At 41.8% G+C, this 16,613-nt stretch overlaps 1 protein-coding gene across 2 annotated transcripts in view; it reads right to left on the bottom strand.

The window, feature by feature from the left end:
- Window positions 1-16,613, bottom strand: part of TRAK1 (trafficking kinesin protein 1) — a 129,426-nt gene that overhangs the window by 22,405 nt on the left and 90,408 nt on the right. For both annotated transcript variants that reach the window (XM_067560847.1, XM_067560846.1), the window contains 7 exons: window positions 16,162-16,240; window positions 13,374-13,504; window positions 12,713-12,787; window positions 11,715-11,852; window positions 10,034-10,110; window positions 7,020-7,256; window positions 5,724-6,040 (listed from right to left, as the gene is read on the bottom strand). In XM_067560847.1, the coding sequence (XP_067416948.1) occupies window positions 5,724-6,040; window positions 7,020-7,256; window positions 10,034-10,110; window positions 11,715-11,852; window positions 12,713-12,787; window positions 13,374-13,504; window positions 16,162-16,240 (1,054 nt within the window). The remainder of the gene's footprint in view (window positions 1-5,723; window positions 6,041-7,019; window positions 7,257-10,033; window positions 10,111-11,714; window positions 11,853-12,712; window positions 12,788-13,373; window positions 13,505-16,161; window positions 16,241-16,613) is intronic.

Raw genomic sequence — 16,613 nt, 5'->3', positions numbered from 1 at the left:
CAAGAACTTCAAATACTTATTATTTGAAAGTAATCATGAAAACAGAAATGATAACCACAAAGAGAGGAGACCTCATGTACTACAGCTATCAATTCACCTGAATAGGTGCAGCATGTCAATTTCTTGACAAAAAAAACCCAAAACCCGATTCTTCAAGAAGTGTTGCTCATGTCTAATCCAGGCTAGGTGTGTGAGAGCTGTGTGCACAGTTGCCAGAGATTTTTCCCTCAGTGGTATCTGTTAAACTGGCTCTAGCATCCTCTGGAGTCGCATTCATATGCACTGGTATAAGGGGTGCCACTGGCCCCACGCTCTCTCAGTTCCTTCTTGCTGGAGACTCTGGCAGAGGGGTAGGAGGGCGGGTCACAGAATGGACATGAAAAACACATCTCAAAGAACAACAATTATGGAAGATTGGTAACTGTTTTTTCTTCTTTGAGTGCTTGATCACGTCCATTCCGTGCTAAGTGACTTACAAGCAGTACCCCCGTATGTGGACTTGGAGTTCATGGATGTGCTGACTGTAACACTGCTTTCCGAAACTGGTGTCGTCTTGGTCCTGTTGGGTGAAGGCGCAGTGGAACGTGAAGGTATGCATCGACAACCAGGTTGTGGCCTCGCAGATGTCCTGCATCAGTACTTGTGCAGGAAATGCTGCTGATGAAGCCTGGGCTCTCGTGGAATGAGCAGTCACGATGGCCAGAGATGGAATCTTCACCTGTTCGTAGCAAGCTCAGATACAGGTGGTTATCCAGGACAAGATTCTTTGGGATGACACAGATAGCCTTCTCATCCTTTCCTCTACTGTTACAAAGAGGTATATGGATTGCAGAAGGGCTTAGTTCTCTCAATATAAAAGGCAAGGGCCTGCCTAACATCCAATGTATGAAGCCGATGTTTCTCAGCGTTCTTGTGAGGTTTCGGGAAGAAGACAGGTAGAAAAATGTCCTGGCTGGATGTGGCGTTGTCTGTCAGGACATGCACCAGTTTGCCTGAGATCTGGGGAAGGAACACTTGTCAAGCTAAGTTCCCTGACATTTACATGCAGGGAGAGCTCTTCCTGGGACCAAAGACCTTGGGTCCTGAGACTGCTGAGATGGGCTCCCCACCCCAGGTCTGATGCATCAGAGGCTAGGTTATTGATGGTTGAGGGGCAACAAAGGGTATCCCTTCCATTACGTATCCCCAGTCTCTCCAGTAGGTCAGCGAAGCAAAGACCAGAGGTGGAATCAAGAGTAATGAGTCCAGGTGGTGTTTGCTCCGGGAGTAGACTGATGTCAGCCACATCTGGAGGGGTCTGAGGCATAGCCTTGTGTACTGCACCATGTAGGTACATCCCGCCATGTGTCCCTATAGTTTGAGGCAGACCTAAGTGGTTGTTATTGGGTGGATCATGACCATGGAAATCAGGTCTGACATAACTTGGAATTAGGCTTCCGGCAGGGAGACCTTAACCTGGGTTGAGTTGAGCACTGCCCCAATGTCCTGATTCAAAGAACAGAGTTTCAGAGTTGACTTCTGCTCATTTATCAATAGACCCAGCACCTGGAAGGTGGCCTGGACAGTACACTGGTGATGTGCTGCACTTGAGCCTGCACTGACCCTTGATCAGCCAGTTGTCAAGGTATTGGTAGACTTGCACGCCTCGATGTGTGAGGAAGCCTGCTATCACCACTAACCACTTCGTGAAGACTTGTGGGGCTGCCAACAGGCCAAAGGGGAAAGCAGTGAATTGTTAGTGGAGTTGACCCATTACAAACCTGAGAAATCTTCTGTCATCGCGGAAGATAGAGATGTGGAAATAAGCATCCTTTAAGTCGAGGGTGGCATACCAGTCTCCTGGATCCAAGGAGGGAATGATGGAGGCCAAGGAGACCATGCGGAACTGAGTTTCTTGAAATATTTGTTGAGGCAATGCAGGTCCAGGATCGGCTGTAGACCCCCTCTGGTATTAGGAAATATCAGGAGTAAAACTCCTACCCTCTCAATTTTCGAGGAACTTCCTCTACAGCCCTCACATGTAGGAGGGCTTGCACCTCCTGGGCGAGAAGCTGTTCGTGAGAAGGGTCCCTGAAGAGGGACAGGAATGGAGCATGGGGTAGTGGGTGAATGAAAATTTGGAGGGTGTATCACACTGTTACTGTATTCAGTATCCAATGGTCCGATGTTATATATGACCACACTGGGCTGAAGGGTGGTCCAAAAAACAAAAAGGAGGGATGGAGCTGGAGTCGAGACTGGTATATCACCCTCGGGCGTACCTTCAAAAAGCCTGCCCCCACCCCCACCGGGATATCTATAAGAGCTCGGCTGGGAGCTGAGGTAGGAGGGAAGGGTTGGCATCGCTTATAACCCTTCCCTGTTCTTTTGTAGGGCTCTTGCCTGGAAGTGCCATGAACCTGGGAGGCTGCTGGGGCCTACAGTGCTTCCCGGAAGTTGGAAGCGTGTAAAGGCCCAAGGAACGAAGGATAGCCTTCTAGTTCATCTGTTCAGAGAAAAGGGAGGTGCCCTCAAAGGGGAGGTCCTGGACAGACTGCTGAACTACGTGAGGGAGGCCAGGACTGGAGCCATGAACAGCGCCTCATGGTGACTGCCAATACCATAGTTCCAGCTGCCGAGTCAGCTGCATTCAGAGCTGCCTGGAGGGAGATCCTGGCCACATCTTGCCCTCCTCTAGGATGGCCATGAACTTCTGCCTTGACTCCTGCAACAGGGAGCCCTTAAATTTGGACAATGATACTCAGAGATTAAAAGCATAGCTTCCCAGCAGGGCCTGCTGGTTGGAGATACGTAACTGGGATTGCCCATCGAATAAACCTTACATCCAAACAGGTCCAGTCACTTGGCCTCTTTATTTTTGGGGGTGTCACTCGGCTGCCCCTGTCGGTCCTGTTCATTCGCTGCTGAGGACCCATGGGGGGAGTGTGGTAGGGAGAGGGATGTGCTAGTAAAGGTATTCAAACCCGCTGGCTGGGACACAGTATTTCTTCTCTGCCCTTCTGAGAAGGGGAGGGGGGGGGGGGGAAAGGCAGAGAAGAAGGAGGCTGCCACAGTGTTCTGATGGGGCCCATCACTGCTTCGTTAATGGGCAAGGCCATTCTGGAGGGAGCCATTGCAGCCAGGATGTCAATGAGGCTATGTGCTGACTCCTTAACCTCTTCATCTTCCATGCCCAAGTTCACAGCAACCTTTTTCAGGAGCTCCTGATGGGCCCTGAAGTCATCCTGAGGAAGCAGATTACTGGGGCCTGCGACCATCTCACTGTGGGGATGACAAGGTAGTGCTGGTAGTGGGTCTCCCTCTTCCTCCTCTACTTCCACCACATCATTAGGGCCATTTCTGTACTGGGGTTGGTACTGAAATTAGGGTCCAGGAAGACCACCTTTCTGACACCACCGAATATGAGTGATGGGATTGGGGGCTCAGTACTGAGGGAAACCCCAAGGATTCCAGTACTGCCACTGCATCAGCCAGTGGCCTGGTAGCCAGGCACCGACAGAAGGGCCAGTACCAAAGTTTGCTGTGCAGGCTAGGTCCTGGTAGGTTTTGTGGGGAGCGAAGGATTCCCTTCTGACTCTGAAGAGGGTTCTTCCTCTGGAGACCACGGCAGTGCAGTACCAGCTTCTGCTTCCAGGCAGTGCCAGGGAACCAGAGACCAGTGCAGGCTGGTGACCACTACATTGAGATCATAGAGGGCTTGCCCTGGGATGGTGCCGCGGTGGAGCACACCGCACCTTGGCTGATGAGGGACCTTGAGGGGTCAATAGGATTGGGAAGGACGGCAGGTCCTTTGCTACTTGGAAAGCCTCCAGAGTCAAAGGGGCCAACAGACACCTGACCCCGCGGCTGCTCTGGGAGTTGGTGGCGGGTCCCGTATCAGACTCAGTGCTCTAGGTGGAGTCAGGCACTTTCAGAGGCTCAGGGGAGGACAAGTGGTCCAACATAGGTCTCTACACTAGTCACTCCCCACTTGTCCCTCTTCTGCACTGGAGAACACTCTCTCTCTCTGTGTTTTCTTATGCCTCTTCCTCTGCATGGGCTTTGGAGTGGTGCCGGGAAAAGCCCAGTGCTTGGGGGAGAGGTCTGCGTGGATGTCAAGGTGCTGGGCGTTGATTTGGAGCAGTTTGGCTCCAAGGCTGGTCTGAGGGCCACCTCCATGAGAATGGCCTTCAGCCAAATGTCCCTGTCCTTTCTTAGGTGAGGTCTGAATTCCCTGCAGATCTGGCACTTCTCTTTAATGGGAGACTCCACTACACACTTGAGACAGCTAGAGTGCGAGTCACTCACTGGCATCGGCTTGCCACATGAGGCACACAGCTTGAAGCCCAGGGACCGGGGCGTGCCCAACCTCTGCGGCGAAAAGTCCCTCGACAACAGGGACAACTACTCACACTACTATATCCGCTAACTCTAACTAAGAACTATATACACTACCTACAAAACTATACAAATATGAACGAAGAATGTTCAAACCACTGGGAAAGAAGTCTTGCTATAGCAAGAAGGGCCATTCAAGCAACTGTCACAGGCAGTCAGAAGGAAATGTGAGGGTGCGGGGCTGGCGGCATCCCTTATCCCAGCACATATGCATGTGACTCCACAGGGTGATAGAGATGGCCCAACAGATACCACTGGGGGAAAAATCTCTGGCAACTGTGCAGACGGTGCGTGCACACACCTAGCATGGAATGGACATGGGCAAGCACTCAAAGAAGAAAATAAGCTTTTTCTCCATTGAAAATAATTGTGAGAAATGCTCCTTGAAGATTTACTAATTTTTTTTTAAAAAGGAAATGCTGCAAGTTCACTGGTGAAATTAAAGCATGCATGAACCATTCCATGAAATAGTACAGTTCTGTAGAAAACCAAAAACACAGAAACAAAGAAGAAAAACACTAAGTAGAAGGGAGGCTCCTAATAGGATTCACATAATTTCATACATGAAATCACACTACACAAAACAGCTGATGACAACGGAAAGCATTCAACAGAGCCAGGCACACATATTCTGTAAGCATCCCAACACACATATGGAAATGTGCTTTGCCTCCGAAATGCAACAGCACTGATATCCTAGTCTTGAGTACAGACCACCAATAATCTTGTTTTGTTTTGTGATGGGGATACATATAAGCAGCTTAGCTGAAATCAAATAAGTCATTTACATGTGAGACCAAAGCCTTTATTGTTTTTGAAGAACTCAGGTGAATTCGAAAGTAAAGACCCAATCCTGCCAACAATACTTACTGACTCACATGAGTAGTTCCATCAAAACCAACGGACCACTCATGAGAATAAAGATATTAATGCACATACCTGTTTTCAGGATGAGGTCTGATGCTCCCCAGTTCTGCTCTGATAAATTTAGATACTTTCACAACTCTCTTGCATCCACTAATACTCTACACATATGTGAGTGTGTGTGAAAAACTAGTAGTGGGATTCATTTCAGTTATGCAACTGTTCTACTGAAATATTTCTGAACTATGTGTTCTTGATTATACTCTCTGTATTGTGGTTTATTTGTTTTTATGCAATGCACCTCCTTTTAAGGCTTCTGGAGAATTTTAAATATTAAAAGAGTTCAAACCAACAACGAGGATGACTATCTCTAAAGTAAAAAGAGTATGTATTACAGAGGTTTCCTGCTTTCTGGTGATGGATAAGAGACCACAGAGAGTCACTAAGAAGAATAGATAAAGGCCGAGGCCCTTTATTATCACCTTCAAGGGGCTTCACAATCTGAAGCTTCTCTGGCAGGTAGGAGCGACTGCTGATGGACATTCCTGAATATCCAGTGAATTCTGAAAACCTGGAGTGAGTTCCTAGGGACATGATGCTCTCTGTTGGAGTAATGGAACCACTGTGGAGTTCGCCCTTCTCTGCCAGTTCCCGCAACTTCCTTTCCTGCTCTTCTTCAAAGAACTTCCGCTCTGAGAGGTAATTCTCTCGCCGAAGGGACAGCCTTCGAAGAGCTGTCTCCAAGTCAGTAGAACCAGGTGTCCCCGGAGTTCCAGGCTTCTTATTCTTGTCTTCATTTCTAAATGTAACAGGAGAAAGAAGAAAGCTGAAACAACTTAAACTTCATCTAGCATTTCCTGGACACTCAAATACCAACACAGTTTTCCACTCATCACATCTCAAAATATGCTAGTCTTACAGTGAAGGCTGAGAGGACACACTTCTCTTGTCTTTAAAATGGTTTCCAATCCTGTATACCAAGGCAAGGAGATGGAGTAAAGTTAATTTTTTAGCCTTGGAATACATCTTCCATTACTTAAATGTATCTACTTCTGATGTACAGTAGAAACCTCTTCCCTGGCAGAGACCCGGGTGGAAATAGATGTGTATCAATCAAAGATTTAGTCCCACAAGGAGCTAAGAGCGTCCAAAGAGGTGCTGGTGTCCCTCCACCTCCCAATTCCATTGAAAATAGTGGGAATGAAGGTACTCAGAGCCTTACAGGAGCACCCATATTATCAGTCATCAAAGGAATACATTGTGCTGGTAAATATTCACTTGTTTTGTGAACTGCTTTAAAAATATTTTACTAGAAAGGTGTATGCTCTGTGTTGTAAAACATACTGGGGAAAAAACAAACACTGAATGAAGAGCAGGGCTCTGACTAGTTTTACTTACAAGTTTTTATAAAATATCACATCTTCACTTTCTTTAGGATCAAAAGAGTTCACTATAACTTCATGCAGAACAAACCTCTCGCGGGTTAATTCAAACTGGTGAAATATCATGTTTTAAGAATGTTGGCCTGTGTTTTCAAAAGTGACTAGTCATTTCAGATGCCTCATTCTGGTGCACTGAAAATCAGGCTCCCTTTATCATGCTGTCTCAAGCTGAATGCTCAAACACTGATGGACACAATCTAGTTACTTTATAACATTTAGGCCATTATGTCAATCTGTGACAAATGATCTGAAGGGAAGAGAGAAAAACATTTAAATCTTTTGCCTGCCTCATATGTATTAGAAAACAATAGCGCAGCCTGGCTATGTAGTACTGACCCAATGTCAGAGGATTCGGTTTCTAGAATGATGCTATTGGTCCTGTTGTCTATCACATTGCTGGAGACGTCTCCCCCATAGAAACTGGAACGTGGAGTGCTGGTACAGCTAGAAACGACTGAGTTCATTGCAGAAGACTGGTTAGATCCTGGGATATTCATTGGAGATGGAGTCAGGGATCTCTGCTTGACAACCTGGTTTACATTTCTCACCGTCTCAAAGACCCGCTTCTGATGACTGATAAAATACATGTACAGTCAGTAACCACACCACAAAACAACATTTTGCCTTAAAACACTGAGTATATCAAAGAAACAGGAATGGGTCAGTACTAATCAATTATATCACAGTTACATATCCAGTCTTGACGGCTTTTCTACATACTTGGGGTCTGATACTTGCAATAGTCATGTTTCCAAAACATGATTTGTGCCAAAACAACATTCAAGTTAAACCATGCAACATTCTCTCAGAGTTCCAAAGTACAATTCAATTTTGAAACATTAGGTCTTGGCCTACTGCAACCTTTTCACTTTAATTTTTTTTTTTTTTATAATTATTAACAACATAGTCCGTTTATTTTATATGCAGGAAGAGGATGTAGCAGGTCAGTAAAGAGATGCTGTCAAGGCTGGTAAGCTTCAATTCGGACCTATTTTAAAAGTTCTCTCTCTCTTTTCCCAGAGTCGTCCTGATTTTATAACTGTTTTTGTTCAAGAGCAAAATAAGGGGGAAATCTTGACAGAGATTAACAAAATAAACCTGTTCTACCACAGGTGGCACATCACAAGAGCCCCCACTGTGTGATTCAACTACCACTCAGACTACACACTTATGGAGCCACCCCCGTTCCATTTTCCAATGTTAGATTGCAAGGATATAACAATTAATCAAGGGTTCACAAGAGTTCCTTATGATTCAGATTTGTTTGTCCAACTGGTGAGGACTGAACAGCTGTGTCCTTAGAGCACAAGCTCTACAATAACATACCTTAAGTGTCTCACAAAGTGAGAGCACCACTAAAATGGCAAGATGTTGTCCAAGAGGATTTTTTGCCTTTTTTTGTTCAGTATTCACACGGGCAAATTTAAAACAGAGGGAATGTGAAATTACAAAGTATACAAATAATATAGATAATATTTCACTGACAAATAGCTGGAGGGAGTTGGTAGTGGTGGTGCAAAACATTAATTACATGCAATAAATACTGTGGATGAAGAGGTACATTTAATAAGATCTTCAAGCTTATTCTTTTTCGGGATCTCATCTATACTAATGGGGTTTGATTCTCTTTTCATTCATACAAATGTAAATCAGGCATCAAAGGAGTGACATCAGTGTGAGAGAATCAGGTCCCATGGAGTTTGTATGAGAAACACATGGCTTCATTTTGTTCAAGCCTCATTTATGCTTATAGGGTCTGATTCAACAAAGCATTTAAGCATTCCTAAACAAAATACCTTAACCTAAGAGTTTTGCCGAGTCAGGGCTTCAACCTCCACCCTCCCTCCCTTCTTTCGAAAATTCAGTCAAGTTACAGCTCTGTCAAGTTCTCTTAATTAAAATTAGTTTACTTCAAATTACCTCACCTATTTATACAAGTGTAGGCTGTTAAACTTGTTGCAGATTACATGCTATTTACATAGGTTGGCCAGGCCTTTTCTTTTCTGTTGGTCTACAATAGATTTAGGCTTTGGATCAATTAACAGTGCTGCACGCATCTCACCTCAAACCAAGATCTTGTTTACACAAGGGAATTTTAGCTAAATATATTCTCATTGCTGCTACCACCCCTCGCAGGTTTAATGGTTGTGAAAGTCAAAGTGCCAGAATGTGCTGAGGCGTTGTCTACATGAAGACTCTCACTTGAGATGCAAAATCAGTCAGCACACTGATGGGAATTTCTGCTGTTACTCCCTTGTGAAGAGAGAGGCCCAAGGGACTCATCCCAAATCATTAGGCAGACAAGTTTAACAGGGTAACAGTTCAAGATTATCCCTTTCACTCCCTGTCTCAGTATGCACATTTCCATCATATAAGAAATAACGCAATAATTTCAGAGGGAAATATATAATTAAAAGCTCACATCTTGTCACACCTTCCTTCAGGGGGATCTACAAAAAAACCAAGCAGGCAATCGGTTTCCACTCCCACCCAATAATTACAGGCAAGACATCAAACATTTCCTTCCAAACCTCCAATTTAGCAATTTACTCTGTTCTTTCACAAGACCAATAAAGAGAAGTTTACAAGAACTCTTAAGGCAAATTTACATAGCAGATTTCACAGTGCTGAGTGGCACTGTTATTAAACACTTTGGTCTTTCCTGTGCAGATGGGACCAAAGAATGCTGCAACTTTTTATCCTGATCTGTACAAATATGTGAAGTGGTTTTAACAATTTAAATCAGGTCTACACAGGCAAGCCCAAACTGTATTATAATGTGTCAAGTCACTAACGTGTTCTATAAGAGGCATTTAGAATGAAACAGGAAAATGAGGAAACATGTTAAAGGAACTCATTCACCCGTCAAAACATATGGCACAACTGACAAGTCATGCTTTCAGCCTGCATCCTTTCTGGAGATGAGTTGGTTTTATGGCTCCATGTTTCGGTAAAAGATTGCCTTATTTTTAAATGTCTCTTTTTTAAATATGGATTTAGCACTACTGAAAAATGTAAAAGCATAGCTGAAGACAAGAGTCCTTTATTCATAACAGTGAAAGTTTCCTCAAACCACCACGTCAATGTGTCTCAACCCTGACCTAGAGGAACTACCTCTGGGGATAAGAGGATAGCTCAGTTTCTATGTCTAGTGTCTTTTCTTGGAAAAACAAGCCAGCATCTACAGTGATGACAATTTTAGTGACGTGGACAGCAGTCCACTAGGAACTGGATTTAGAAGGATGCTAAATTTCACGCTGAGATTTTCCTGTCAAATGGTAATAAATTTTGGATACAATCAACAGCATCTATTTTTTACACAATATAGGAGCCAATTGTATTGATCCTACGTTACGTCAGGAAGGTCAGGCTCATCCAGATGCAGCTCTTTTCGCATTGATCCTTCTATCTCTGCTGCTAAGGAGTCCTATCAAAAACAAACAAAAAAAAACTCCTGTCAAATCATGGTGCTAATTAATATTCCCACAGTTTAACAAGGTTTCTAGCAAGAAAAGAATTTCTAAAATTAAAAACAGATTTCTGTATTGGAAGCCTTAACCTATTTACCATTGCGAGCCACATATGCAGCTCTCTATGTGAGCTGCATCCACACAATACATATACTAACTGTATGGCCCTGAGGATGTCTCCATACTTAGAGGTTTTTAAGGCCTGGCTTGACAAAGCCCTGGCTGGGATGATTTAGTTGGGGTTGGCCCTGCTTTGTGCAGGGGGTTGGACTAGATGACCTCCTGAGGTCCCTTCCAACTCTAATCTTCTATGATTCTATGTCACATGGGCCACAGCTGCGTGCTGATTGGGCTGTGGGTTGAGAACCACCGTGGGAAACTAATGAATTCTGAATGGCCGACGTAATAATAAATAATTACTATTTTGTACTTCTATGGTGCCTATCACCAGAGGAGTGCTTTACATAAATATTATTGCAAATGGCATTATAACTGATCCCTGCAAGGTAAAGAAGCATCATTATCACTGTATTACAGATGAGAAACTGACATATGGAGAGGTTAAGTGACTTGTCCAAAGATGCCAAGAAAATATATGTGCTTAGGTGATGACAGAACCTACATCTCCTGACTTCCAGTCCTCTATTTCTGACATAAGATCATGCTTCCTTCATGTACAAGACATTACATGTTTAATAGTAAAGTGTGTGGGTTTTCCCCCCACTTTTTCTTTCACACACCAAAACCACAATATATGCCTAGGTTGGTTTTTTTTAAATGTACTACTTATAAAACTGTAATGACAACCTTGGCACAATGTGTTTCCAAGGTTATTAGTCTTTCAGCAGTGGTTAAAAGCTCCGGGCTGGACTTTGGGCCATCAAATCTTCACAGCTGGAAATTAATCCCCCAAAATGGACCAAATCTTTATTACTGCTTAGTTAAATGCTAGTAAGTCCCCAAGTCCATTAAATGCTCAACATCCAACAACCTAAGTGATTTCTTTTTCCTGACTAATTAATCTTTTGAAAAAAAATTTAACAAAGTATACAACTCCTTCTTACCTCGTACATTTCACAAGCAGCTACTAGCTGCATTTGTACAATAACCAGCTGTATTTTAGGAGACTTGGATCTTAAATGCATTTTACATTGGCCTGTACTTGATATTAAAAAGGGAATGTAAAAAAAAAAAAAAGCAAGCTAAAACTTTACTGGGGATTTACTGTGTGTGTACAAAGATGCTCTAGTCACAAGAAGCTTTTATTGCTCTGTCTCAATAGTTAGTGGGACATGAAGAAAATGAGAGCGAGCCAGATTCTGCTGTTTATTTACACTGGTGTGACTCTAAAGCATTGTCACTGCAGTCACTTCGTACAGCTGTGCCACTGACAATGGAATTACCACAGAACTACATACCAGTGTAACAGGATAAGCCTGATCTGGAAACGTTTTATTTATTATTTTTCATTATTTGTATTGTAGTAGTGCCCTGAGGTTTCACTCTCATCATCAGCCCATTATGCTAAGCACTGTCCAGACACATTTAAAAATCCGCTCACCATGGGGAAGAGGCCTAGCGAGTGATAGCGACGTGATATAGCATTTGGCATAGTCTTGTTCCGAAGGTTCTTCAGCTCTTCCTGCGCCTCATGAAGCATTTCCATGCACTCGGCATACTTGTCTTCCAGCTCCCGCAACTGTAACAAGCATAGTCAGAAATATTCCAACACATGGGGGGGCAGAGGAGGGGCACAATTGCCATGCAAATGCCACACACACTTTAAATACTGGGGGGTGGGAAATTATTTGAAAAGAGAACAAATGCTGTGTTTATATGTGAATTGTAATAACTAGATATTCTGTAAGCTATGAACAGGCATTATTTGTGCATATGGAATGCAGATACAACAAGTATAACAACTACAATGGCAAAAATTATAAGAGATAAAGAACATTTTAATGAGATTTTTAGTGTTCCGAAGTATCTAGATACAATTTTAAATCAAGACCACCCTAATACAGTTTTCCATAACTACTTACATTATATGTTAATCTAGTATTTTTAAAGTTCTCTTTAGTATACAATTTTTAAAAATTTTGTATGTGAATATAGTGCCCATGAGAGGTATCTGATGGACAATCTTGGATTGTCCTTTGTGAGTACAGTAAACGCAAGCAACTTGTCCCTCACTCTGCTAACAGGCCGAAACCATAACTTGAAGGGACCAACCACAACAAGCGCAGAAGGTAATTAAACCTCCTACCCCATTTCAATCCTTGTTTTCCCAACATGGCCAACAAGATCACCATTCCAGGCAAAAAAGCGCATGCACGCTTGTACATACGTGTATGGGGACAGAGATCTCTCTGACAGGAATGCATTGATGCAGAGAAATGGACTGGGACTATGAACTCATTTCACACATACCAGTGAACAGTAATGAGGTGCCAACAGCTTTTTGTCATAACAGTCTTGGTTGGATTAAAATTGGCAATTTAGAAGTAAAAAGCTGTTGTCCTATTACCAAAACGCTCAAATATTAACCAGTATACTCACTTCTGCCGTGAGCTGCCGCTGGGCATCTTTAGCTGCTCCCAAATGCTGGACAAGTTCTTCATTTTCAACTGCACACTAAAATACACCAAACAATGGTAGACACACTGATACAATGATTACATGTTTTTTCCCAGACAGCTGTTAATTATGTGAATAGTAAAATTCTCCCACATTCCTTTCTGTGGGACATTTATATTATATATGTTTCTGCATTGGCTAAAAGGTCATGAGGCTACATCCAGTATTAAAATAGCTCTGACCTCCCAAATTTGCATCTAGGCTCTGGAAATCAATGCATATCCTCTATCTGAAACCCCTATGGTGAAATCCTAACCCTGATGAAGTCCATGTCAGAATGTCACCTCTAGTTACTCAAGATGAATTTAACGATTGTTTTTGATGCATCACATTTAATATGAAATGGGGAAAATCAGGTATTTGTATCTTTCCATAAGAAAATCCTTAAAGGTAGATCTGCTTTGTAAATTAAAAAATTACCATTTCCAGTCTAATATGCAAGAGATTTAAGTCAAAAAAGACTGCCATAAATGGGAGAGAAAGGAGAAGTTCCTGCGGGGTGTAATATGTAAACATTATTGCTTCCAGCTACAACTGTGATAAATTATAATTTTATTTTAAATTTTACATGTGGATTCCTTACAGATTTTGCCTTTTTCTGCAGATCAACTATCTGAGAAAGAAGATGGGTGATCTCTTCCTGCTGCCGGGCAGCATCTTCAGTTTTCTTTGCTAACTCCTCCGAGATACTGGCAATCTGGACGTTTGCATCCCCTTTAACAAGAGAGAAGCAATCAAAACTCAATTCCAACTGTCTATATAACATGCTTTCTACAACTATGTGCAGAATGTTGCTTGATGCAGCAGAATCTCTTTCCAAAACATCATGGAAAGATATTTTCTCAAAAGAGAACATTAACTTTAAAAACAAAAAATTAAAAATAGAGAATTGATGCCGCAATGTGGGCAGTATGCTTGCTAACAGGATTTTCTATTGTGGGTAAACCTGCCATCTTGCAAATACAGTGAAGATGGTGGGCCAAGGCCATATATTAAACCGTGATAGTAATGGTAAAGTTTAATAGTAAGATTCACTGTTAAATTGTTTGCCCATTGAAATGCATTGAAAATTAGAAACTTTCATTCTATTTCCCTGTAACTGGGTTCCACTGTAATAGTCAAACATGTTAAAAAGTCAGGCCAAACCTATCTTTCTCAACAGCAAAAACATGGTTACATGATCTTAAATTGCAGCAAGAGAGAATTAGATTGAGCTTAGGAAGAACTTCCTAACTGCAAGGATAGTTAAGCACTGAAACAAATTACATAGAGATTGTGGAATCTCCATTATTGGACGTTTTTAAGAACAAGTTAGACACACACCCTGTCAGGTATGGGCTAGATAGTACTTAGTCTTGCCTTAGGGCATGGGACTGGATTAGATGACCTATTGAGGTCCCATCCAGTCCTACATTTCTATGATTGGGGCATTCTGTGTGTGTGTCTTGCAGTGGAAATTAGGCATAAAACAATCTATTGCATTAACAACTTCCTGGCTACTTTACTAACTGTGCAGTAAATGGGATCCAGTTCAACTTTGTATTAGAACTTTTAGACTGTCTCAAAATAGTTTCATTTCATGTATAAACTTGCCATCCTAATGATTTAATTATGTTGTGTTTTAAGTTCGTTTGAGCCTGACGCCTCAACTGATAAAGGAGTTTTAAGAACTATCTTCTGTAAACAGATGTTCTTAAAACTCCTTTAACACTGGAACATCCCAACTTTCCCAATGGGGGCCATCCTGGCAGCCTACTAGGAGCCCAAAGGCTGGACTTAATTTAAATTAAATGGAACAGAATGCAGTGGCTATCATCTATAATACGATGGTATGCCTCAGAGAAACTGCAAGTCTGAGCATACACTGCTCCATCAAGCTCAAGCAGCTACTGTAGAACTCAATGCTGCACTTTGACTACCCCTCCATACATCATAATAAAGCTGAACTGGTATTTTCATGTTGACCACATGAAAGAAATGCTAAGGTATTCCCCTAGCCTCACTCACTAAAGAGGACAGAAAGTATCTTCAAGTAAAAAAATATTACGGCCATTCTCTTTAAGTCTAAATTGTCTGCTGTGCACCGGTACCTAGTAAATTGGCTTGGAAGGATTAGATTTTGATGAGTAAATGTCAATTTCACTGTATACATCAAACCAATGAAAAATATATTTCCATCGATGATAATCCAAATTTACTGATAGGCAAAGTAAGAAAGATACCGCTTGAGAATTTAAGAATCAAAATCCAATGATTTAGACTTTTGAATTAGGCTTGTTACAAATGGACTAATGAATGAATAGTAAAAATAGGTATGATTTGTTGATTTAATGGTTTTTACTTTTGTATTTTGACAGGTGATGCTCAGAGTTTGTGTTTTAATGGTTGATAAAGCTTTAATTTTTTTTAACCTCAATGTCTAATGTCATTAAATAATTGTCTGACACCCTACGCCATATTTACTTTCAACTGTGAACATCTAAATAAAAAAGAAAAAATACTTAAAACCCATAATTTCGCCCATAATGTGAAAATTTAAAATGGATAAAATGCTTTAAAAACCCACTGATGTTATCAATAATACCCACTGAAATAATAAAAAAAACTAAAAATCAAATTCTGCCAAGCCTACTAATAAATCACTTGAAAGTTTCCAACTCTTTCAATGCCTGATCCTTATGGCTTCATTGATGGCCTATATGGTTACTGTAGATATAATTCTTACATTACATTTTATTTCAAGGACTTGCACTTAAAGCTGAAATACCTTGAAATTAAACCTTGGTCTTCACAGACGTAATTCCAATATGAAATGTAAAACTGACAGTGTGAAAGGTGGCTCTGCCTTTCTCACACATTATTTCACAAAGTAAAGGTAAAAAGTGACAAGAGTACAGGGACTTTTTGCCTTTTGTTTCTATTCTCATGAGCCATCTTAGAGGAAAGACAGATAATACTTATAAGGAAATGAAGGACCTCAGGGTAAATTACTCATTTAAAGGACTCATTTATGAATTTACAGCTCAATCTCAATGTCACTGAACATAATAATTAGAGAGACAAGGTGGGTGAAGTTCTCTCTTTTATTGGACCAACTTCTGTTGGTGAGAGAGAGAAGCTTTCAAGCTACACAGGACTCTTCCTCAGGTGTGGGAAAAATACCCAGAGTATCACAGCTAAATACAAAAATAGTACCTTTCCCAGACCTAAGGAAGAGCCCTGTGTAGCTTGAAAGCTTGCTTCTCTCACCAACAGAAGTTGGTCCAATAAGAGAGATTACCTCACTCACTTTTCTCTCTTATATCCTGGGACCAACATGGCTTCAACACCACAATGTCAGATGTGAAGAAGGGAATAAAAAAAAGACATACTCAGCTCTTTCACACAGTCATTTACAAGCTGCTGTTCTTTCTCTTCATAAGTAATTGTCTCAGTCTTCAGATGACAGGCCTGTTCAAAAGGTCCACATCAAAATATTCCACATTAGCATCTTGGTTGTTTTCTAATCTGTTGTATTGTTTCCATTTGCTTCAAAAAAGCAAATCCTTTTTTCAAATCGCAGGTCCAGGAAGACAGTGAGAAAACCCCAACTCCCCTGGTCTCCCCTCAATCTCTAAAAAAAAGGGCCAAATGAACATTCAGCATCCACAGATTTGATGCAGAAATTTGCACCCACAAGGTGTCACTATTCTAACTGGAATGAAGATGATCGTAACCATATCAGGGAGTGAACGTTTAAATTGATCACCCGAACAGATATGCTTTGAGATCTCTAAAATAAATTAAGATATTACATGTTTAAATTAAAACACTATTTTTTATA

This window comes from Emydura macquarii, unplaced genomic scaffold (assembly GCF_026122565.2).
Source record: "Emydura macquarii macquarii isolate MOO-44397 ecotype Brisbane River unplaced genomic scaffold, CSIRO-AGI_Emac_v2 contig_2321, whole genome shotgun sequence".
In the NCBI taxonomy this organism is placed as follows: domain Eukaryota; kingdom Metazoa; phylum Chordata; order Testudines; family Chelidae; genus Emydura; species Emydura macquarii.
The sequence above is the reverse complement of the archived record's forward strand: the minus strand, read 5'-3'. Positions and strand labels throughout refer to the sequence as shown.